Here is a 25,623-nt window from a genome sequence, read left to right on the forward strand (position 1 = left end):
CATTGACTGATTTTCACGGCGTCTACTAGGGTTCTGGTATTTGTGACTGCAGTAGGACTGCTGTAGACTGAGGTTCTGTCAGCCTTTCCCATATTAGTGTAGACTCAAGTGTTAACATGCCCCTAAAAAAAGAACAGTCTGTTGCCCACAGCCGGCAATCAGACGTCAGCATTTATTTAATCAGAGCAAGCATAAAAATGAAAGACGTGATGTGAAACAATGTGATGGGCAACACTGACTGTTCTCACACAGTGACATTTATCCAGACAGAGAGCAGATCCTACACTAATCCGCTTTTACATCCAAACCCGTTATATATTTTACCCTTTCTGGGCACGTTCATTTTACTATATTACAAGTCTGAACACAGTAACTAAACAGCTCATTCAAGTAAAATTTTATTTATTTTTTCCAATGTTTATACTTTTCATATTTATGACACCCAATCAGCAGATCATATAATAACTTGATCCACAAAAGGGTAGATGTCTGTGAAGATCAAACAAATAAGATACAAACAAAGATAAGCAATATGACAGGATAGAAAGTAAATACATTAAATATTTGCCAACTTCATAGGACAATGAAAAAAATTTCATTTCTCCTGTCCACACCACTGGCATGTCAGAAGAGCAAGAGTTTTGGTCTGCTAAACCTAGAACCACCTGTTACATTACATAATAGAACCCCAGCTTAAAGCCTGAAACAAATAAAAGTCTATTGAACTTCCATGCCGATTCAATTCCGAGATCCCATGTCTAACCCAAATGCATGCTTACCATTTCCTCTCAATGGACACTTAGTAGGACAAACCCTCGAAAATACTTGCGGGACAAATAACTGAGTTGTACAGGAGTATACAAATCATTGGATTCCATGAAGATTTATGAATTTCAGTTTTACAGTAGTCAATGGGGGTGTTCAAGTTTTGACATCCGTAGCCACCGGATCACTCCCCTTTTCAGTTGCAAAAAGGGGGAGGAAAAACAAAAACAAAAAAAAAAAAACCAAAAACCCACAACACAGTCAGCGTATTTAGTCGCCAATTTTCAACTCCGGCACAGACATCAGCAAACTCCAGCAGGTTTGGTTCTAGTTGCAGTAGTCAAGTAACACTTTTCTTGCAGAGCACTTTGTCAGCATGTAAATATGCTGTAGGAAATTATTTCGCTCCAAATAAAGCCTCAATCCTTGTTTCTCCGTGGTACAGCTGCAAGGAACATGTATTGGTTTATGCGGATACAGATTCCATTTTTTCATTGGGCACTTTAGTGAGGTCGGCTGCTGCTGGACTCTGAGGAATGCCTACTCCGATGGCCGCTGTAACCGTTCGTGTAACCATTGGTCTGCCGCTTCGTTAAACCGCCATTCAAAATATCCTGGATGTGCTGAACAATCAGGTTGATGGCAACTGCGAAATAAAGAGTAAAAGTAGTTCAACTAAAAATTAGACGATAGACAGATATTTTAGCAAATCACTTTAGCAGGTTTTTGTAGTAGATAACAGAGGGAAGGGGGTCTAATGAGAAGCGCCAAAAAAAGCCAGACCACATGAACAATAGAAAAGTTCTTGGTTTTCTTAGAGTAGTAATGCCAAAGTCAGATCTTTCAGCCAAGGAACAATTACTTGATGAGAATCAAAAGAGATTATAGATAATTGGAATCATATGGGCCGTGAAGAAACAAGTAAAAAAACCTAAAAAATATCAAATTTATACTTTTACACCACATGATATGAGTTTTCACACGATGCTTCTGTATGGAACAGGGCAGCTGATCGTGTTATTTCACACAGTGGAAAAATAAGATAATATATCAGCTCAAGACAAAAAGGAGACTTTTGGATTTTAGGCAGGTAATTGGGTGCCTATGGATACGTCTGACGTGCATTGGGAGCCTTCCTGACATGTACAGACATTCTGGTCTAGCTGTACCCAGAACATGACTAATTACAGACTTCATTTGCCATTCATCTTCCCTTATGTTAGAACAATAAAGCTGTATGAAAATGAATGATGAGCCATTATTCACCGCTAGCTGTGAGGAGGATCATAAAAGCAGCACAGACTGCAGCTTAAGGACGGTTTCACAGGCAAGGTTTGTGTGTTGCAAGAGGCACATATCTTGCACAAGTAGGAACCCTATTTTTTGAATGGAGTCATACACATTAGAGATGTTTTCCCGTATCACATCACCAAAAACAAACATAAAAAACCCACCGCCACAGCTGTGCCAGAGGATCGCTACTTCCCCGAAGTGATGTGAGGCAGTTTTTTTTTTTTTTGTTTTTTTTTAAAAATCAAAACACTTCATATGCATGGCGAAATCACATGCTGGCAAGCAGGATATCGGGATGAGTTTCACTGCTTGATATGGCACTTGCCCGTGTGAAATTAGCCCAACACTCGTACATCCTAAACTAACATCTTGACGCTAACTAAATTCACGCCACTTACCCAGGTTGTCAGCACCTCTGGGAATGATCACATCAGCATATTTCTTGGTCTACAAGACAATGAATGGGGAAAACCACGGTGATTAAAAGCCATACGAGCTCTCAGGCTAGCATTCCTTAAGGCCTCGTTCACACAGGCGCTGTTTTAGCGCAGTATAGGCACTTAAAAAGATTGCACCTGTACTGCACTAAAGATCGTGTGAAGGGGTCATCTCCAGCTATTTTAATTAGCCCATTTGCACGATCCGAGGTGCGTGATGTGTGTAAACCAGCTCCCATAGGAGTCTATGAAAAGCACGCACCAAAGATAAGCCAGGTCCTATCTTTTTACGCGCCATGGTCCTTAGATGCGTGCATTACATGTGCATGTCCTATCTTTAATAGGGGTGAGTATTTAGCAAGACGAAAATTCCCTCATGTGAAGGCTTCTATAGGAAACCATTGGTTCCATTTAAACGCGATCTTTTCACTCGCCTCTAAATGTGCAAAAACAGCGCTCATGTAAATGAGGCCTAAATGCATTTCCAGGTAAATACTAGTGATGACCTATCCTCAGGATAGGCCTACAATAGTTAATCAGGAGGGGTCCGCCACTTGGGACTCCGAACGATCAGCTGATTGAGCACCCGCTGGCAACGGCGCAACACACAGGGATAAGGAGTGGAAGCACTTAGCGCAGACTCTTGTGTAGTAGCGCTGTTACCTGCAGGCAGAGATCTCATTAAAAATCAATAACCGCTTTGTCTGCAATTAGCAACGCCAGTCATTACACCGGGGTCAGAGCCCACCGCTTTTGCGCCGCACCCGTGTGTTGACAGTGGACGCCCAATCAACTGATCGGTCAGAGTTCAGAGCTGTGCATACCAGCCAATTAACTATTCATGACAATAGTACTTGCCCGCGAAACACCTTTAATTTTGGAAGTTCTAGTAAGGCAGACTGAGTATTCAGGACATTTCAAGATGGAGAATCAGGAATTTGATTGAATGTGCCTCATCAGTATGTAAAATGCTCAATTACACAGATTTTCAAATCAGAGGGTCTCTGAGTAACCAGATGTCTCTTCCAGATGCTTATTGTTCGCCCTCTTATTCAGCATCAACCCTGCAGTTATAAAATCGTAAAATACTAAAACTGATGGATAAGGATGTGGCGCCATTATTCTTCCTTTACGTGTTGTATCAGAGAAGCCCAATCTTAGGATCAAAGTGTTTTTGTTTTCTTGGTTTGACTGCTGCTAGGCTGCCCTTATGTTCATCTGCTGTATCAATATAGGTTCAAGTCAATCGGCTGCCTCATAAATAACAGTCTAGCAATAAATTGTCCAAAAAGCCAATTCAAGACGCGTAACTGCAACCAGCCCGATTCACACTTCTCTGGCACAACGCAGTTTTGCCACTGAACTACAGCCAAAGAAGTTTGACAAAACTTTTAAGCAATTATCCCACAAACCAAATTAGCTAAAATGTGACTCTGACACTATGAGCTATTCAATACAAATAGGCAGCCATCTCAAAATACTTTTTCATTGTTGGGAGTTTCCGTAAGATCTCCCGACTTCATTTCTTTAATTGATTAAAATCAGAAACAAATCAAAAGATTAATACTTTTAATCTTTCATTTTCTTATTGTAGATTTTTATGACTGGTCCAGCAATCTTGCCTGAACTACTATTCACAACATGAAGAAAGGAACTTTTAGACCAGAGAGGATTCACTGGCTTCGCTGGGAAAAAAGTTCTGAACATTATCTATCACTTCTGCCAGGAACTGCACAGGGAGGAGGAGGAGTCCTGTGCTGATCACCTACCCTGAATGGTGTGACCCTGTAGTATAAACCTCCAACTTTTATTATAAGTTGTTAAGGCCATGTTACATAAACCAATCTGCTGAATGAACACTGATAACAAGTGTTTGTTCACAATTATTACACAGTGTAAATATGCAGAAATAATGTGCAAATCTGTGCATCTGTCCCTCTCGAACACATATTATAACAACCGGATATTAAAAAAAAAAAAAAAAAAAAAAAGGATTTTCTGATCATATATTCGCTTTGAAAGGAGTACTGCAGGGGAACACTATTTCCTCGTGTACAATTGATATAAAGCCGCGGTACTGCAGTTAAGGTACTTATCAATCGCTTTATTGTTGAAGATATCCGCTTTGTTCTGGTCCCCCATTGTGTGCTGCGACTAGCCAAATCCTACAGCAGACTGGAAGTCATTTTCTGTATTCATTCCTATGAAACATATAGTGGCTTTCATAGGAATTTATATAAAGAAGAAAATGGCTTTTGGTTGATACATCTGGCGCTGTAAGATTCAGCTAGTCTCGACACAAGTCACCAGAACAGAGCAGGTATTTCATGAATAAAGCAAGCACTATGAATAACTGCACTACTATGCACTTATGTCAAATGAACACAGAGGAGAAAAAAAGTTGCCCTGGAGTGTTCCTTTATAGGGCCTTTCCCATTACTTAAAAGTGCTTCAAATCCACTCTGTCCTTCCTGGTTGCTGTTGCCTAGGACATGGGGCTGCTGCAGCCAATCGGTGGCTAAAGGAGGTCACTGTTGTGGCCAGTGATTGGCTACAGCAGTCACATGTCACGGTCAGTAGCAACCAGGAAGTGGTTATGAAACAACTTTAAAACTTTACTTTTTTTTTTTTAATACTTACAGGTAGGCAGAATTCTTCAAAGGCTGGTTTCACAAATTTTATGTATTGTGAAAGAACCTGCTCTAAATCCCGTCCGCGATCATTGATGTCTCTCAGCACTGCAAAAGGGAAAACAAACTACTCAGTGGACTCGCTTGTACAATAGGATGCTAGACAATACTAACATCCACATGCAAATATCCTATAGGAGAGTAGTGCTCAACCATCATTTTCATAGACATCCTAGAATACCATGGTCTTGTGGGCATTTGTTATAGTCTTTGGCAATTGCGTCAATATAGAAAACCAATGACCAAGAGATGCCTAAATCTCACAAGGAGTGGAAATCAAGCAGAAATAATGTGCAAATACTAGATTTTTTTTAAGCTGATGACTACTTTTAACATTCAGGAAGAGATGATCTCCAAGTAACACAGAAATATTAAATCATGCATAAAAATTCAAATATAGGCTAGAAATAAATGGGCTTATTATACTTTCTAAAATGGAATAAAAAGCTATTAGAAGTTACCGGAAGATGTACTTGTAGCATTTTTTTAAAGGAGTATCCCCGCCTCAACCAAACATGGGCAAGATGGGAATACTATGCCATTTGACGTGCCAGAGGTGACCAGAATTATGCAAACAATGCAGCACAGTGAGTTAAGGCCCATTTAGACAACGATTCTCGCTCAAAATTCGCTCAAAGCCGTCTTTTGAGCGAGAATCGTTGCGTCTAAATGCATGGACATCGTGCAGTTTTCGTGCACGATTTGTTCTTTGCTCAATTCTAGTTTTCTAGAATTGTTGTCCAGTTCTTTAAAATCGGACCCACAATTGTGGTCTCCTGCAAAGGCCAACCAGCTGCACAAAGTCCTATGATGATACCTTAGTAAAGGCATGCTTTTGATGAAATGGCTCTTGATGGCTTCTTCACTCCTTAATCTTTATCGACACACATTACGACATAAAGCAGTTACTTTTATCACACATTTGGCCTGTAGCTGCATCAATTTGCATAACCAGTTTGTCGGAGCATACCCTGAAAATTGCCTAATGCTGCGACAAAGTCTTCATGGTGTGGCATTTTCTCTGTGAGGCAGCGTATACCCCACAGAAGGTGTTAATTTATAGCTGGCAACAGGAACTTTGGGATTTTCTTGCACAATCAGCCAATTATGAAAACATACGTAGCATTAGACACAGAACTACAAGCCTGGATAAAAGTTTTAAGAAAATTCCACTATACAAGGTTTCCTGGCTACGAGTGTGGAATTCATAAAGCCCTCCTACTAGGGATGACGAATAGAGATGAGTGAGCATACTCGATCGAGCATTGTCCTTAGCGAGTACCTGCCCGCTCGGAAGAAAAGATTCGGGTGACGGGGAGCGGCGGCGGAGAGCAAGGGGGGGGGAACGGAGGGGAGATCTCGCTCTCTCCTGCTCTCCCCCCGCAACTCACTGCTCACCCGCACCGGCAACCGAATCTTTTTTTCCGAGTGGGCAGGTACTCGCTAAGGACAATACTTGCTCAAGTAATTGTTCTTAGCGAGTATGCTCGCTCATCTCTAATGATGAACCATTTATTTAGAAGTTTCCTTTAAAATACCACCAATGTTTTCCTGAATAAGTTCAGTTTCAGTTGGTATTATAGTTTACATTTTTTGGCAGCCACGTGGACAACTTTTCTGTTCCAAGCGTGATAATTTAAACCTAAATTAGAAATTATTGTGGCCAACAATAGCACGTTTATCGGCTATCTGAAAATTGCATAACCAGCCGTGTTGAGACTCTAAAATAAATAATGGTGGCTCGGAGATTGGTCGTACTTACACACCTCTAGCATAATGAACATTAGTGTACCGACTGACCAGATAACCGTATCTACAGAGCGAGTAATTAGAGAAAGTATGATTTTATAGAATATATCAATTTAATGGCCTCATGTGTGCACATTTAAAATGAAATGTGATTGTTCTTAGTAAGAGAAACCAAGTAATCTTGTAGATATGATAGCTTTTAATGGCTTACAAAAATACATGATGTTATAGCGAGCTTTCAAACCTCTCAGGGTCCTTCCTCAGGGATAATGAAATAGATCCAAAGAGGCATGCATTATGCCTGAGGAAGAACCCCGAGAGGTTCGAAAGCTCGCTATAACCTCATGTATCTTTGTTAGCCATTAAAAGGTATCATATCTACAAGATTACTCGGTTTCTCTTGCTGGGAACAATCACATTTTACTCTACTGGCTAACATGGTACCAAACTTTTCTTATTTACTATGACTCACCTCTTCTTGACAGCCTTGTATCTGCATCCGTGTCCACAAATAACTTCATCTGGAACATGTCCCTGATGTCTTGAACATAAAATGCCAAAATGCCCTCAAAGAGTACTACATCTGCCGGATAAACTGTTATAGATTCCTCTTTCCTTAGGGAGAAAAGTAAACAAAAAATAAAAATGGGAAAAATTTAGATAAAAGATCATACGATTTTGCACTATAAGCAATATCCAAATAAAGTGTTAAAGGGATTGTGCCAAGATGGCATCCCCTGTTGATATTCCTTTGGGCATATGAATGTCAGAACCGTGTCCCCCGCCTAGAGCCCCCCTCTATATAGTAGAACAGAGAGCAGCTCAGTAAGAGCCGGTCTTGTCCTGACTTTCTGCCATCCAGTTATTACAAGACAGCCATTCATGTGAATAGCCATCCTGTGAATACTACATTTCAACCATTGCAGAGGAAGTGTCAGGCTGGCCACGGCTTCCCCCAGCAAAATTAGCTGTTTACAAGGGGTACAGAGGGCAGGGCTTGGGGCAAGCATCTGATTGCTCTTGAGCCCCGCATTCTCCAAAGAGTTGTGCATCTTAACAACAGTTTAAGATCAAAATTGCTGCCTTTGCATGCAAATGTAAGATCCCACTCACAGCTGTACCTGGGGGATCCTGCATATTTCCATTGTTTGGTTCCATCCTCTGAGCAGAGCTAAAATAATGGATCGGCACATGCCAGAACCGAACAGACCCGAATGACTACAATGGGGTACGTTCGGCATTTTTCTGAACGAAACAGTGCTGCATGCGGCGCTATTTTGTCCATGATTTTCTGCCAGAGGCCCCAAATGGAGCTTCCAACGCAGATGTGAATGAGGCTTAATATACCTCTTGAGCAGACCGTGACATCATAATATTCTCGGAGAGGCCCTGAGGCTACCAGAATGGTTGTCTGCAGCAGGAAATGTGAAAATTTATATAGTATAATTAGAATTAAGGGGTTTTTCCAGTGAGAATGCTATTGATGACCTATCCTGAGTCTAGGTCATTAGTGTTCTCACTGGAAAACCCCTTTAACTTCTAAGAAGTTGTGGAGTTACTCAAAAAGCACTTCGTTGTGAAAGGTGTTACAACTGGAACATCACTTGCTATTTTTTACAAGTAGTGCACTATATGGTAGCATATGGATTAAGTGTTTTAGTGTGCAGAAACAGCAAGTCATAAAAATACGATATAAACTTGGTATCGGCAGAATAACGCTAACCCAGAGAATAAGGTTATCAGAAAGCTTTTCAGACAAAACTTTATATATGCATAAAAAACAAAAAGATCACCAAAAAGGTGTGCATAGCCCGTATCTGCACCTTCTAGGTGAGAGTTTAAAAGTGGACCATAAGTAAACTTGTGTACTCCAGACCTCACAACCCCCCTAACAGGCCAGGTTCTCAGGATTGCCATAGTATTACACAAGTGATGTAATTATTATCAGTGCCTCAAACATTGCCACAGGTGATATCACTAGAGGATATCCTCAAATCACCACCTGTTGGGGAGCGTTGTGAGGACTGGAATTTAGGAAATACTGATATACAACCTTGCCAAATGTTTCTAAAATGTTTGTAGTGCCTGAGGCAAGTGGATACATGTCAAGGCCAAGTTCACATGTTTTGTTTTTTTTTTTAAAATAGTGTTGCCGCAGTATTTAAGTGGTTATCAAAACAAACGTATGGGAAATTTTCTTTGTGTTCGCCCATGCAAGCTCTTAGATTCACCTCTTGGTGCTGTGAATCTGTCAAGTGGGCGGTCCCCACCACTCATTGTCAATGGCTGATGTTGCACTGACTTGATTGGCCATCTTACATCAACCACTGATAAGTGGTAGAGACCACCCACTTGACAGATTCATAGTGCTAGGAGCCAAATCTAAGAGGAGTCTAGGGCTGCCTTCACACTTGCGGGGGAAAAAAAACCAAAAAAAAAACGCACAAGATTTGTGCATTGTGAGACGCACAAATATGAACACCATTCTTTTGAATGGGTTCATACACGAGCGATGTTTTCCCACATGGCACTGCAATGCAGAAGTAAATCGCAGAACGTGCAGAATCTCGCAGAGCAGCGCCATTGAAAGCAATGGGAGAACTTCGTGATCCTCTGTGGCAGCCGTAGTGGGGGATTCCCTTCATCCGCGCAGTGATGCGACGCTGTTTTCGCATCTACAGGGCTCTCACGGATGGCGATATCAGGCTGTGATTCATGGCCTGATATCACCCACGCCAATCTGAAGCCAGCCTTTTGGGCAAGCAGAGGAGAGCATGAAGAAAAGAAAAGCGCTGAGAATCAGCAGGGCCGTGACTGCAGTTGTACAATATAACAGGCCCGCTTTAAACAAAGTTTATAGGAAGAACATTGTGTCACACTGAAACTTTCAAACCTCTGGCATTCTGTACAGCCCACTCATACTGCCGGATTCCATGCCACGTGGGTAGTGATCTCTTCAAACTGTCACAGGCAATTACTAGTTTGTCCAAAGCACTTTTAAAGTGTAGGAAAGTTTAGCAATTAGTTCCATCACCTGATACACCCAATGATGAACCTATAAAAGCTTTTCTACGGTATCTCCACATAAATGAAATGAGTTGGTTGTTACACCGCAGCATGACTGTTTAATCTGGACTGTCTTATCACAGCTGTTACAACACGGCCCAAGCTTTACAGCCCACCTCGGTGGGGATGCAGATAGGGGGGATCCTGCCTTGACATCAAGACTGCCATCATACGGGGCTTTCAAGATTTTTTAAAGACTCCTTGTGTAATGCTGCTATTGGGCGAGATCCAGGCAAACTAAGCATGAAGCAGAAAAAAAGTACATATTATATTAGCTTGGGTAAATATTTGTTACATAGCTAAAATGAAGCGAGGGATTAGGAGGACACTAACTTGTGCTCATCTAACATTCCATGTGAGTCTCACCAATTTTGCGATCTACTGTCATTAATTTCTTTTTTTTTGTGTTTAACTATTGTAAATTAAGTTTGACTCAAGGGGCTATTTATACGAGTGCCATTGCAGGTACCAGTGTATTGCTCGTTGCTGTCCTAGTATCCAGAAGGCTGTTTGGTAGCAGATTCTTGATCCATTTACAAATAATTATTTAGTTTGTTTCTCATTGAAATCCCCTTCTTTTGAGATCTATACCCATGAATCACATGCATCCTCAACACTCGTCAGCAAAACACATTATAATGTCTTCCAATTACCTGGAGTGGGTAACAAAGTCATAAACTGGAATCTGGACAGTTTTCCCTTCCATGAGCTCTCGGAGAGTCTTTAACATTAGTTCATTGTCGAAGGCATCTGTGCAAGAAATGATTAGTTATCAAGTGGTAAGGACTTCAAGGTGAATGCCTAGTTCTACATATACTCTATGTAATGTAACAACTCCTGTTCATATAACTATAGCCCCTAAAATCTCAGATTTTAGCAAGGAACAAGACGTTTTAAAGAACCCCTTTATGGAGTTGGTTAATTACCTTCTTTCTGTTGCATATTAATTAATCATGAATTTTATGTATACACTGTATGGACCATATCATTATTGTTCAAAAACTATATGACTGAGGGGTTAATGTATCACTTTCCTTCTAGGGACTGATGCACTTGGTACTATGTAATACTTATTTCTTGGAACATAGGAAGGCTGGGTGACAAAGGGAAGACAATGTTAGCATTGAACTATTTAAAAAAATAAATACACACAGCAGATGTGTGTTTACAAGAGACTCATTGGGCAGGAAACCTTGTTCTGGCCTCAAGGAGAAGGAGGAGGAGGAGAGTGGGCAGCGTAAAACTATTATTCTCTGTGCAGAAACAATTTGCAAGGAGTAATATATACATGTAACAAAAGTAACAACATAGGTTTTTAAAACCATAAATAGTCAAGGTTTATAAACCAAGAACCATACATATGTACATAATCCCTACAAACGCTCCACTCCTCTAGAAGACTGATCACTGCGGATCTCCAATGCTTTACATTAAATGGCCTTTTAATGAAAGGCCATCATTTGTACAATTTACAGTCCAAGGGTCACCAAGTCTGAGAATAAAGAGGGAATCCATAAACAGGTCTTACCTGGGTGATCAAAGTTGAATTGGCCTTTGTGAGCTTTACTCTTCTGCTCTGGGGTCAATATGCGATAGAAGCTGTCCTGACTTATCATAACCACCTGCTTCTGGTGATGATCCACCTCATTCTGGCCCAGGAGCTGCACGATCTTGGAACATACAGATGACTGGACAAGAAGAAGACAAACACATAAGCATATCAGTATAGAGGTGTATACATGCACATATTCTGAATATCCAGATTTCGTACGGCAGCAGGAAACAAAGTACTTGGAGAAACCTACACAAATATGTGAATATTACATAACGTCTGGCATAATGCGTGAGTCCCGTCATTCCTTTAATTCTTGTTGCCAATTATCAACTGTGATATTACTTCATTTCTGAAGGCTGCATATGGCCATCCTCGCAGCCACAACCAGCAGGGATACAGCCAAACGTTATTCTTTATGTACCAGCGTTAATAACTATATGTCATTGGTCTTCAGAGATCGTGAATGTGGCCTGTGCCCAAGATTGCAAAATGACAGTTCACTTTCTTCACTCCGTTCCCTACACTTCATACTGCTAAAATACCAAGAAATAACCCCATTATTTAGAAAATTGAAAGGTTTATTAAAACATGGAAGTTACTTTGGCCTTCCAAGTGTAAGGGCCACTCTAGGGAAAACATTTTTCCATCCCTGCCTCCCTCACTCTGGATGTCTCTGCTGATTATTGCTCTGCAGCCACCTGTCTGATGCTTATCAGGCACAATCTTGATGGTGACAATTTTGCTTTCACTTTCAAATCAATGAAGCCATTGGTATTAGCTGTGTGACTGATCTGGCAGAGCGTTGTTGGCTTCCATTTATAATGGTTGCCTTAACATAAAATAGTCCAACGCAAAATGCTACAAAGCAGGTACAAGTGTAGTTGTTTAGGTTGAGAAAAAAAATTTCAATAAAGACCAAAACAGCAAAAAATAAATAAATAAATTAAAAAAGTGTGAAGTGAGCCATGTCATGGTCTACAGTGAGCAAGTGTAACCCGTAAGCATCTTCAGGGGACAACAGCGGGGAATGAGGCGACATGGAGGCCCTATTGAATTTTCTCTTGCACAGCGGTAGTTTTCATTTTTATGGGCAGGAAACTGTTGCAATTTACAGTACAATTTCCTGTTTTTCCCAAAGTAATAACACTTTTAGTAAGCAGAGACAAAGTTTCCTCTTTCAACCAAGAACACAACACGTAGTAATGTAAAAACGAGATTGTCAACCAATACAAACAGGTAACTAAAAACAAACATACGGTAAATAGAGGCAGGCAGACAGGCGGGATGTGGCTTGGTGGCATGGAGGACAACTGTACTCTGCATGAGCACCATGCCTTCTACTCTAAAGCTCTTTCCGTGCCGTTGAAAGGGTGAAGAAAAAAAAAATCAAACACAAAACACAAGACTCGGGTTTTTCTCCTCATCAAGATCTCTTTCAGGCGGTATGGACAAACTCTAGAGGCAGACTACAGCAATTCTTCCTACTAGAAACAGCTAATACTTCTCCTCCTACCCCATCCAGCTAGTATAGTCAGCCACTGCAGATACCTAGCTTAGCCAATGAAGTCCTCCAAGACAAAGTCTTTAGAAATCCCTTTCCTCCTTGTTACCTCCTGCCCTGAGTGGAGTCATCCAAAGTCCCACAGTGCCATTACCATATCTCTGTTGTCTAAGGATGGCAAGAAGGCATTGTGACCATGGCACCCTATAGATCATCAGCTGAAACCATACCAGAACTCACCTAAACTGAAAGCCTCTGAACCATCCACCTCAGGAGACTGGGGCATGGGCGCTCCAGTATGCTCATTTACCCAACTACAGGCCATCACGGTGGGTGAGAACAGACTAGTTGGCCAACTGTCTTCCCTGTTCCAAGTGGACCTGAAAGGAGTGGCATCCCACATGGTATCTGCGATATAAGTCTAAAGGCAATAGTACACCTCTATGCTCTTACAAGTAGTACCCCTCAATTTAATGGTACCACCACAAATCGCACCCCTCTGCATCCATAAGTGCCCCTCTCTGTCACCTCAAACTAATAGTGCCACTCTGTGCCCCCACGAAGTAATTGTGCCACCTCAAATAATGACCCTCTATACCCCATGAAGGCAATTATGCCCCCGTGTGTGCTAAGCCGAGAGCAGGATGCTAGGGAGAGGAGTCACGCTACGTTACGTTCACAGTGTGCGAATGTCCCGGTCATGACCGTGAGTAATGCAGAGGCACTGGTGGCCAGCAGAGATTGTAGGGCGGGTTGAGGAGAAGCAGTCAGAACTACAATTGTGGAGATGAAGGCCTATGGCCCCTCCTAGCCTAGGGCCCCGGTCGCAATCGCGACCGCTATAGCTATATACTACATGGCTTTCCTCCAAAAACGGTGCCATACTTGTCCACAGGTTGTGTGCATTATTGCAGTTATTCAATTGAATACAGCCGGTGTACACACAACCCGTGGACAGATATGGCACCATTTCTGGATGAAAGCAGACATGTTTTACTAACCTTTAGGCTACGGCTACACTGTGACTTTGGCAGCATGACCAAAGATCACTGTGTAGTCCTGTGACCTCGCACTCATTGAAGTCAATGGGGTCACGACACAACTAACAAGTGACCTCACCCTACAACATAATCAACAATTCTGTACTATGAAGCTGCAGGCACTTTGTGTGCCACCGAAAGACACCTCTGTACAGCATTACCTTATGGAGGAGATTGCTCTATAAAAGCAACACTAGTACTACAGCACCGTTTTATTTCCATCACATTTTATATAAAATCAGAAATAAAAACCCTGTATGGTTCTATATGAAGGAGGAAGCATATGGAGGTAGAGTAGGTGGCTCTATTGGTGCCATGCTCTGGCCAACGGGAAACTCCAAGAGAGCCATAATAGAGCCATATGTATGAGACCTAGGAGGGAGACGGATCATGTTCAGGTATAAGAAGCTATGCATGAACACACCTCATCCCAAAGATAAGCTTGTACACCTTCTGTATTGGAATGTCACCCATCTACCTGCCCCGAGCAGAATATACTGTATATGCCGATCAGTCAGATCATTAAAGCCACTGGCGGGTTAAGTCCAAACACATTGATTATCTTGTGACATCAGTCAAGGGGTGGAATATATTAGGCAGCAAGTGAACAGTCAGTTCTTGAGGTTTATGTTAAAAAGTAATTAGCAAGGGTAGTTCGTAAAACTAGTATTTAGCAACTAGTTTTACTGAGAATTGTTCATGATGCCTTCATATTCAAGCCCGGAAATTTATGCGATTCAATAAAAAAAAAAAAAAAAAAAGTTTCACTAAGGGCAGGCTCACATGAGCGGAGTTTCATTGAGTCTTACGCATGCAATATACACGCTCATAATACGCGGGGAATGGAGTCAACAGTACATTGGTTTTCATTAATTCATTCACACTTGTGTATATTCCTCTAAAGTAACCTTTACTTCATAACATTTTCTGTACAAACACCTGTATCAAATTAAGGCCGGGTATATCAGCTAGTATATTATAATTTCACAGGAGAGCTACTGTAGTGCAAATTATCTAGATGGATGAGCCACAGGAATAAGACAAGCTGGAACTGGCATTCATGTGAATGTGTACAGTTTATTTAAACAGTGTTGCAGACTAAGTACAGTCCTTCATGGATATACTATTCCCTAATGGCATTGACCTCTTTCCGCAGGATAATGCACCCTGCTGCACTAAAAGGAAAAAAAAAAATGTCCAAGAATGCAAGAATAGTCTGAGGAAAATGTCAAGGTGTTGACTTGGCCTCCAAATTCCCCAGATCTCTGTGTGATTGAGCATCTGTGAGATGTTCTGGAAAACAAGTATGATCCATGGGAGGTTATGCTTGCAATTTACAGAACTTAAAGTCGTTGTCCCGCGAAAGCAAGTGGGGTTCAGCACTTCTGTATGGCCATATTAATGCACTTTGTAATATACATCGTGCATTAATTATGAGCCATACAGAAGTTATTCACTTACCTGCTCCGTTGCTAGCGTCCACGTCTCCATGGCTCCGTCTAATTTCAGCGTCTAATCGCCCGATTAGACGCGCTTGCGTAGTCCGGTCTTCTCCCTTCTGAATGGGGCCGCTCGTGCCGGAGAGCTGCTCCTCGTAGCTCCGCCCCGTCACGTGTGCCGATTCCAGCCAATCAGGAGGCTGGAATCGGCAATGGAACGCACAGAGCCCGCAGTGCACCATGGGAGAAGACCTGCGGTCCACCGTGGGTGAAGATCCCGGCGGCCATCTTAGCAAAGTAAGTAAGAAGTCACCGGAGCACGGGGATTCGGGTAAGTACTATCCGGGTTTTTTTTTAAACCCCTGCATCGGGTTTGTCTCGCGCCGAACGGGGGGGCTATTGAAAAAAAAAAAAAAAAGTTTTGGCGCAGGACAACCCCTTTAAATTGTAATTCTACAATCCCGTGTCTTCAGCCTAAGGCCTCTTCCAGAGGGCGACAGCGATATCGCTGCTACAAAATTACGCCGATATCTCAGCTGTGTTTCCGCGGTTTTGTAGTGTCAGTGATATGAGTCTTGTGGCAAATCGCACTTCGCTACAGGGCTTGCCTAAAAGGCTAAGACTGGGTCCTCTCGCTAAACTCCAGAGCTTCGAGGATTGCAGGACAACCAACCCACAAGCAAGATTTATGAATCGGCTGAGCAGCCAGGGAGTGCAGATAGGGCTTATTTTAGGGATAGGGCTTATTTTAGGGATAGGAGAATCGCTAGCTCATGAGATGTGATAAACAAAAGAGGCTCAATAGGGAAACATGTTTTTTGGTTTTTTTAAAGATCCAATAGGAAATGGGCGATTCCTAGTGAGGAACTGTCCAAAAGCAGGATGTGCAACGATCTTTTAATCTCGCAGCATTGCTGCAAGAGAATAATCTCATGTATGAATAAACATTGAACTCAATGTGTCGTTAACACGTGCGAGTTCCATCCATATCACTATCAGCCGGAACTCACCGCTGTGAACATACCTAAATAAGGGAGATGGAATAATCCCTCCACTGTGCCAATACAAGCCTTGTACCTAAGACACACAAGATTACAACAGATGCCAGGTCCTGCTGGAGCAAGTTTCAGCAAATACAATAGTTAAGCCTAGATTAGTTTGCCATTAATGGCGGGTGCTCACCGATTGTCTGGGTGGCTTAAAGATTTTTCAGACAAGACAAAATTACTCTGCAGGACGCAGCCAAATCCGCCGCGGTGGAATTCTACACCAAAATCTGCAGGTCTGTTTTAGTTTCTATGTACAATCTTCGTGTAATTCAATAAAAGTTCTATTTTAAAGGATCCAATTCCCAGTTATTGCGTACGGCAAGAGCGATTTTGATTAACTGAAGTTATTGACACAAAATTGCAGGCAGGTTATAAGCCATTTTCAATTACTACGGCTGGCGGTGCGTCCTATTCAGTCCCGTGAAAGGTCCCTTACAGATGTTGTGGAATTGGAGGAGATTTAACCCATTCCAATCCAATTTTGGATTCAGGGATTCCTAAAAGGCTCTTTTTGCTGTTATACAACGGTGCCATCTGCTGGCTGAAGTCAGTGTGTGCGCACCAGAGCTTTGACAGCAGAGTGGCTGGCAATAGACGGTAAGAATACCCTGTCATAACGTCTTCTAACATTGGAGCTGTACAAGCTAAAGTCAGAATGTAGGAAGAGGTGAGACAGGGGATTGGAAAGGGTTAAGGGACTTTTCTGAAAATAATTTTTTTTAAAGCCGCCCATGTGAAATAATCCAGTAAACTACAGGTACCCAGAGCTCCCGCACCTCTTCTCTGTTCACTTGCTATTACCTGCCTCCATCTTTATAAGGCTCCATTACTTCAGGGAGCTCGTTTTGGCGTAAAGCACACGGATTTCTGCAAAGCCTATTCAGAGGACTGGGATAGATGGAAACATTTCTGCAACAAGTTGCCACAAGTGACTCCACCCTGAGCGGTTACCATTACTGTAACCCTGCCTGCAATGATAAGATGAAGTGATCGCTGCAGAATGTGTCAGCCCATCATTAGATTACTGGGAAGTGAGAACTGCAGGATTTTTTTTTTATTTTTTTAAATGGACAATGATCTAAAAAACTATAAAAAAAAAAAAGAAAAAAGAAGTAGCATAAAAAGTCAGTTGTAAGATTATTTTCTGGCGAGACATTGTGGTCTGGGTGGAGGGCGACTAGCATTTTCTAGCAACGATGCATATAAACGCCACACATGTGCAACGTGATTGCGTATGCACAGCGTTTATTATGCACCATAGAGAACAATTGGGCTCTATTGTATGTAATATGCAGTAAAATAGAACATGCTACGGTAGGTTCTATGGCTAACTGCACACGGGCAAATCCAATATAACGTTCACCAACATGCGATTTTGCTGCAGACGCGAGGCGTTTTGTATCAAAACCGCCTCTCATCACTTCAGGGAAGTAGCGCTCCTCCACCTCGGCTGACAGCCATAGCGGAGGATCGCAGAGTGTCTCCATTGTTTTCAATGGTAAGACCTCGCATCACATCGCACTAATGTGCACTTAGGACAATGGGCGAGGTGATGCGGGGCAGACCCAAAGATAGGAAGTGCCGTGACTGGTTTCCCGGATGCGGGTGGGGAATCTAGCGTGATTTTCTTGGCGGTGTGAAAAACGGCTTAATAGTTGTACTTCAGGTTCAGTCGACTTCTCAGAAAAAGTTGCAGGGCTCAACATACAGCGTGCGCGCAATGCAGCCTCCCATATGGAGGAATCCGCCCCGCTTGTGTGAACCCGGCCTTAAGCACAATATACTTGGGTGGGGAAATTCCACATAGCAGCAAAAACGTTAAAAATGACAATTCTGAGGTAAACAAGAAAGTTAAGGCGGCAGTAAGGCCTCCTGCCCACAGCGGGGTTGGATTCCGCCAGCGAAGTCTCACAGCGGAATCAGACCCGATGCCCCCCCAGAGACCCTATACTCACCTCTCCAGATCCACAGTGTCTCAACCGGCAAGCATGCCCAGTGCATGACACGCCGGCGCTGGGCTGTGGCGCGATGTCCCGCAATACTTCCGCAGTGCTCGCTGCGGAAGTATCACGGGATGGACGGCTTCCATTGACTGCAATGAAAGGCGTCCCTGCGATTTTCCACACAGATTAGAACATGCTGCGATTCTCCCCCGCAAGATGATGGGCAGAACCCAGGAGCCATGTACCTTGAAATGTACTAAGCACAGCCATATTCACTAAGGGCGGTCTCACACCCGTCATGGCGTACTTGCTGCGCGCTTGTGTACGGCAGAATTGCGGATAAGCCGCAGATCGGACAGTTTCCATTTACTTCAATGGAAGCGGTCTGTATGAGAACCGCAGAAAAATAGAACATCCTGCGATTTTTCATCCGCGAGCGGAAACCACAATTGCCTTTGATGCTGTTTTCTGTCCCTATGTGTACAGAGGAGGACCTGCACCCCAAAGAGATATGTAAATGATCTGATGGAGCAGGAAGAGGGAGGACACTGCAGCCGTGAGACTGTGTGTATGACTGCAGAGTCCCCCCCACCCATAATGATCAGGCAGTATGATGTATCAGTGCACTGACAGATCATTAAGGAAGTGGTCAGGGGTTTCTGGATGCATCAGGCCTCCCTGCCACTGAACAATAAGGACAAGCTCTGCAGCAGCATACACAGGCGCACAAAGATTTGTTAAAACTTGGCGTGAACGAAACGTTGCTGTCTGTGAATGAAGGAATAAAGGACTTTTACCAAATCTTCGTGCACCTGTGTATGCTGCTGCAGAACTTCTTCTATATACAAGGTTTCAAGGGAGTGAAGGTTCGGGCTCCACATACTGCAGCTTATGCATCCTTGAACTTCCTTGGTCCCACCCAAGTAGGGGCTGATATTGAGTGCTGCTGGTGAATATATCTATTGGGTGAACAATAAGGACAAGATTTTATCTTGCTGAAAACTGTTCTATACTGAGAAGAATGCGGTATATTATGCAGTATACTTAGAGTCCCCGCAGTTTTACTTCCGAGTGAGTCTGCCACGTCAGCAGTTTTTGGCAGCTGAAGATGGACCCATGTAGCGCTATAGTTATATATATATATATATATATATATATATATAAAAACTTTTAATAAAAAAAGAGAAGGGACCCTATAGAAATGCATTTGGTGTGGCATACATTGGAGCTTCCAGACATGTAGGGCTCTCTTTTTTTCCCCTCCATTTTTTTTATTTTCATTGGGGGTAAAAAGCCAAAAGAGATTTTACTTTTAAGTTTATAGTAGTTTTTTTTTTTAATTAGTCTAAATAAAGTACGGGAATGGGTTCGTCATTTTGTTTCAGATATTTGGATATATAATTTGTATAGTTGTAGATTACAGGGCACATATGGTGATGGGTGTGGGCCATGTGTCATTTTCTTTTTTAGGGTTTTTTTTTTTTTTTTACTTATTTTTGTAACTTTTTTTTTAAACCATCTATGATCCCATGACATCATATAAAACCTCTGCGGGTAATGTACATTGTATTTTTTTTTTGTTTCATACTTTTTCACTTTAGCTCAGGCATCCATAGGAGCCCCAGTTATAGAGGAAAACATCCCCCTGTAGTGACAATGGTCACTGGCAGAGCTGATCAGGGTCTTCTATGACCCTGCCGCGCCAGGGGGCACCAGGCGGTAACGTGATTGTCAGGTCGCACACTGGAAGTTATACTTCCACTCTTTAGTACATAGTGCTTGTTGAATGCTATGTAGCTGGGAAAGGAGAAAGCAGGAGCAGTTAAACAGCTTCTCCCTTTTTCTCCGGTTCCCCAGCGGTGCATCTGCTTGATTGCAGAAGCTTCGTATATTTACTGCACTTGGTCTTTGAGGGGTTAACTAAATTGTTTTTTTTGTTTGTTTTTTTAAGATCTAAATCTAGTTATTCAAGATGAACAGGGTCTGCATATTAATATAAAGAATGACCAAGTGCAAACAAAATATATTCCTTCGAAGACCATCCAAGAAGAAAAAGGAAAGAATGAAGACACAGAAATAAGCCAGAAGGAGGACGAGGAGACGACGTGTACAGAAGCCAGCATGTGCGACATTACAGGAAACACGACTGACGCTATGAGAACATTATGCATTAGTGAATCAGATATCTGGGCTTCTCTGACATTCTAGTGGTTGTATCACCACATCTGATGCAGCAGCTTAAAGGTTAAGTCTTGCTTCACTCCCATCACGGAGAGGTGGAGGGGCCTGGAAGGGAAATAATGTGAAGACTTGACCTAGTTCCCCAAGGCAGCAGGATCAACACAGTTTGGTGTGACAACACACAGTCCAGCCCCACCTAAGCCATCAGAACCAGTCTGGCCTACATCCCGGCTCCCCACGCACTAACGTCACGCGGTCATTACACGCTACAGCTCGCGGAGTCTCAGGGCACCTACTAGACGCCCCCAATAGACTTCACATGGGACAAGTGACCAAGATCACCCTGTGACTTGTTGTTATACCTCCTCACACGCAGTAGCGCTGGCTGTCGGAGACGCTTTTTGTGCCAAACCGTATCAAAACCAAAAAGGCAAAGTACCAGACTCTTATGAAAGTGGTCTAACGGAACGTTCACACGGCAGAATTTTCCGCATGAATATATAAAGCGACGGTGCGAGTGCGTCAATGAAAGTCAGTGTAATTGCATTGACTCTATTTACCGCGTATTACAAGCATGTATTCCGCATGCGATGTACACAATGAAATGACGCTGGTGTGAGCCCGGCCTCAATGGGCAAAATCCATGTACGGAATTCTGACGTAGAAACTAAAAAGTCACCTTTTTAGTTTCTACATTGGAGTTCTGCACGCGGATTTTGCCCGCTGACAAGGCGAATACCACATATGGAACTAAAAAGATGCCGATCTGTAAACTTTTTTTTTTCTTTTTTTGTTTTTAAAGACAGAATTCACACTGCGGATCTGCACCACAATCCGCAATATATTTCATGCTGTAGACTTTGGCGTGGATCGCCACTAATCTCCCCCCCCCCCCATCCCCTCCGAAAAAAGAAAAAAACACACCCAAAAGCCCATTTGCTGCGGATTTTGCCTTTTCGATGAATATCCAGAGTAGATTTGTCCATTTCAATTAAAGAGATGAATCCTGCTGCAGGTGCGCACCAAACCTGGACCAAAATCTGCATAGAAGGTGCAGATTTTCAAGTAGTTTTTGGTGCAAAAATTGACATAGGATTTGATATAGATTTTCTGCTGTGAGAATTCTGCGTTGCGTGGACAAACCCTTAAAAAAAAAAAATCTATGTTGCCCATAGCAACCAATCACAGCTTTTATTTCATCTCCATAATATAATAAATGAACGCTGCGTTGTGATTGGTTGCTCTGGGATACAAAACCATTTTCTTTTAGACAGTTTTCAGCAGCGTGTGGTGCCGGCCTACTTTTCTGTGGCCCACCTATATAGAGACTGTCACTTCTCTTGTATCTCCTGTGTTTGGCACAGATAACTGTATCTGAGCCGCCATCAATACTACGTGTGACTCAGGCCTCGAAGGGCTGCACCTCTGTACTTGGCGCCGGCTCTGTTTACAGGTGAAGACCATCTGAACAGGATGGGATAGACCTCAGCACTGGAATACTGAGGTCTGTGATTGGCTGCAGCACATGACGACACACGCACAGGCCGCAAACACAGCGTCAGAAGAGGCGACCAGAGCTCCGCATGACGCAGGAGTATGGGATCATTTAGAAGATTTGGCATGGGGAACACTAGTTTAAAAGGAAAAAACAAAAACTCAAGACAACCCCTTTAAGAGTGCGTTCACACGTAACAGGAAAGCTGCGGTTTCTCCGTAGCAAGAAAGTTACTATTACAGTGAATGGGATTAAAACAAGTCCCCCGGGTGACCAGGGTAACGGTGCTCAGGCCTGACCACTGCTCCATACACTCCTCCGGGACCGAGAGACATGCTACGCATGCGCACCACCACTCCATTCATAGACTCGCATGCCCGGTCCTCATGATCCCAGTGATCAAACACCTATCCTGATGAGGTTTTTGGTGGGAGAAAGCCCCTTCCTCACCTGTGCAGGTCTCTGGCTGATTTTTGTTGATCAACTCCAACCTCGGAGCCAAACAAGAAAAATACCGGACCTGCACAGCCGAATGGACCTCACCGACTACATTTCTGCCCGGCTTTCCAACCCACATTTTACCGGACAAGATAGTGCTATTTTGTCCAGGATTTTCTGCCGGATCTGCGCCAGAGGCTCCAAACGAAACTTCCGAAGCAGATGTGAAAAGGGGCCTAACCACTTAAAAGTGGCATGGCCGTTATGTGGCATCTCTACACAACAATACCAGAACCACCACCACCGTAAAAAGTTAAAATTCCTCCTCGTTTTACTAGAACATGCCCTCTTCAGGATGGAGGCGGCACATGGTGGATAATGGCATCACTGTAAGTCATGTAGTCTGAGTGGAGATTACTCATGAGCACATTCAGGGGCCGCGCCACCAGTCATCCACTGCCAACCAGAGCACAGGTCATGGAAGAAGGAAATGAAACCCGATATATGGAGCCCGGCCACATCACTGACAAAGACTTTCTTGCAATCCATTCCACAACAGCGTTCCCTGTGCCAGTCTACACGGGGTTAAGCAGATCCTTGTCATTGCAGCGGATGTGGCATGGATGTGGCATGCAGTGCCCGTTACAAGGCTGGCAGATGTCTTGTCCCCTCCCCCCCGCCCATCTCCCCACTAGTTTATGGCAGGTGGATTATCATTATGTTATAGGATACTTTCTCTTAGTTTGATACAAACAACAAGTTCCAGAATGCCTCCTCCGCTAGAGATACAGCTGGTGCTGACAGATGTTACTGGTTACCAAGTCCTGGACATGACGTATAAGGGCCCATCCATAAAACGCACAGAGCGGCAGCGGGTTTTTTTTTTGTTTTTTTTTAAAAATAATCTGGCACCACATTGCTGCCGGCCGCGATAAAGTCACGCGAAAACTCAATAGGACTTTCTAAAGTTAAAGTCACAAGTTTGTTGCGTTGCAAAAAAATGGGAATCGCAGAAGAATAGAGAATGTCGCAATTTTTCATTCACTCAACATCGCATCAGTGAAAACATCACAAATGGGAAGGAAACCAATTAAAAACAAATCATTGGTTTCATAATATGCTTTTTTTTTTTACTGACTCATGCATCAGGCGAAAATCACGCGATTTTCTCGCCCGTGTAAAAACCCGAGTTAGCAAGGCATGTGTTTAAGAGCATAGCCTACTACACTATTCTGTCCCCACATATGGAAGCCTATACTTCTTAACATTGCATTCAATGGTAAACATATGGCGACGTACGACTGTAGGTTTCTATGAGCTTAACGTATACGGTTTTCTCTGCTCAAATGGAAAAAAAAAATTGTTGCATTCTAAAAAAAAAAAAGAGGAAAAAAAAAAAAAAAAACCAAAAAACTTTATGGTGCAAAACGTATACTTTTTCATATAAGAAACGGACACAGATTTTTGAAGAAGGCCCGGATTTTTACACGTACGTTTCTCGAATATGTGAGCCATAGGTAAAAACCGCCAGTGTGCACGGGCCCAACACACACCATTCATCGCCGGGAATACAAGCTGTGCTGCTGACGGATTGCCCAATCCAGCGTGGTGTGCGGTCATTGCCCGACGCATCCCGGAACCCTCGCCGCCCACACAGCTCCCCCGTAGCCGCCGACCCCTCCATACAGTCGGCATCGTGCTCTGCCCGGCTGCTGCCCATTGTTGGAGAGCACGCGGCGCCAGCACCGAGCTGTCACCATTCATCGCGCTCCTCCATCATGCCCAGCAACGTGCCCGGCTGTCACCCCGCGCTGCCCGCCTCCTCGCCCGGCACACTCACTTTGCCGCTGGCAGTGCCGCCGCTGACCCCGATCAGGAAGGGCTGTCCGTTGCTCGGCGTGTGCTCGGGCAGTGCTTGCTCGCTGTCCCCGGCCATGCTTCCCCGAGTGATCCCTCCCTCCAGTGTATGTGAGTCACGTCCCTCCGTCGGATCTGCCTGCTCCTCCTCTATGATGATGCCCTCATCTCTTATTAGAGGAGTTGGTGGGGGCTGGATCTAGACCCCCATCACTGCCTGTACACCGACTGGTCGGCACAATGCCAGGCAGCTGCTGATGTGGATGGCAGCTTCACCCCTCTCATCCTGGAGAGTAGTAGCTGCTAGGATGGCAGCTCCTTGGCAAGGGCCTCCTTGGTTCTCCTCGCAGTGATTCCATAGGGTACCTTCACGTGGATGATTTTTTTTCCGTGCGATTAACGGATTGGAAAAAAAAAAAAATCGCACCGGATCGTTTGAAGGGGGATATTCACGTGCGATTTTATTTTTTTTTACTAGGACTAGTAAAAAAAATCACAGCGCGCCCTATTTTGTGGCGATTTTCGTACATCGCCCATTCAAGGATGTGGGTGCGTTTCAAGCAGATTGCACTCGTGTGATGAAGGTTCAGTTAGTTTCTTATGCATGTAACCATGGCAACCGTGAACTAGAAAAGAGAAACAAGAAGCAATTTTTTTTTTGCACACATAAAAAACGTATGCAAAACAGATTAAATTAATTAAAATGGAGTACAATAGCAAAAAAATTGGGGAGATTTTTCAGGACCGAAAAAATGCCCCGGTCCTCATGACCTCACATGCACATTCACTGTAGAGAGCGACAGAAGGTCTCGTACACTCAGGAGTTTTTTTGTTTTTTTTTTACAGTCATGAAAAATCAGTGTGATTCTGCTTGAGATTTTCGTACATATTTAGAGCGCTTTTGAGATTTTTTCACGTGATTTTCCGTTTTTTTGCGAGCGTTTTTCACACAAAAATAAAACGCTTCCTGGTTATCTTTTATAATTTATGGTGGCAGGCGTTTAAAACGGATCGCACTCGCATCATGCGCGTTTTTATAGACGCACATATAGACATGGGCCAAAATAAGACATACTGTATTTTTTTTTAACTCGGACTGTTAGGCCACCTGTCAACGTGCGTTTT

The 25,623-nt window shown here is 43.2% G+C and overlaps 1 protein-coding gene across 1 annotated transcript; it reads right to left on the bottom strand.

Annotated features, from left to right (window-relative positions):
• Positions 1-385: 385 nt before the first annotated feature.
• On the bottom strand, positions 386-24,636 carry UCK2 (uridine-cytidine kinase 2). Its single transcript, XM_066597075.1, has 7 exons — positions 24,482-24,636; positions 11,529-11,688; positions 10,654-10,750; positions 7,407-7,549; positions 5,136-5,233; positions 2,457-2,505; positions 386-1,411 (listed from the first exon to the last, which is right to left on the bottom strand). Exons 1-7 carry the CDS (start codon positions 24,575-24,577, stop codon positions 1,269-1,271), a joined length of 786 nt encoding a protein of 261 aa, XP_066453172.1. The 5' UTR covers positions 24,578-24,636; the 3' UTR covers positions 386-1,268.
• Positions 24,637-25,623: the final 987 nt, after the last annotated feature.

The sequence above is a fragment of the Eleutherodactylus coqui genome, chromosome 3, assembly GCF_035609145.1.
Source record: "Eleutherodactylus coqui strain aEleCoq1 chromosome 3, aEleCoq1.hap1, whole genome shotgun sequence".
NCBI lineage: Eukaryota > Metazoa > Chordata > Amphibia > Anura > Eleutherodactylidae > Eleutherodactylus > Eleutherodactylus coqui.

Coding starts and splice junctions, on each gene's coding strand:
- UCK2 (XM_066597075.1), bottom strand. CDS start 24,577: ATGGCCGGGGACAGCGAGCAAGCACTGCCCGAGCACACGCCGAGCAAC. Junction 11,689..24,481: donor GCGGCACTGCCAGCGGCAAA/GTGAGTGTGCCG, acceptor CTTCTTGTCCAG/TCATCTGTATGTTCCAAGAT. Junction 10,751..11,528: donor ATTCAACTTTGATCACCCAG/GTAAGACCTGTT, acceptor TTTCTTGCACAG/ATGCCTTCGACAATGAACTA.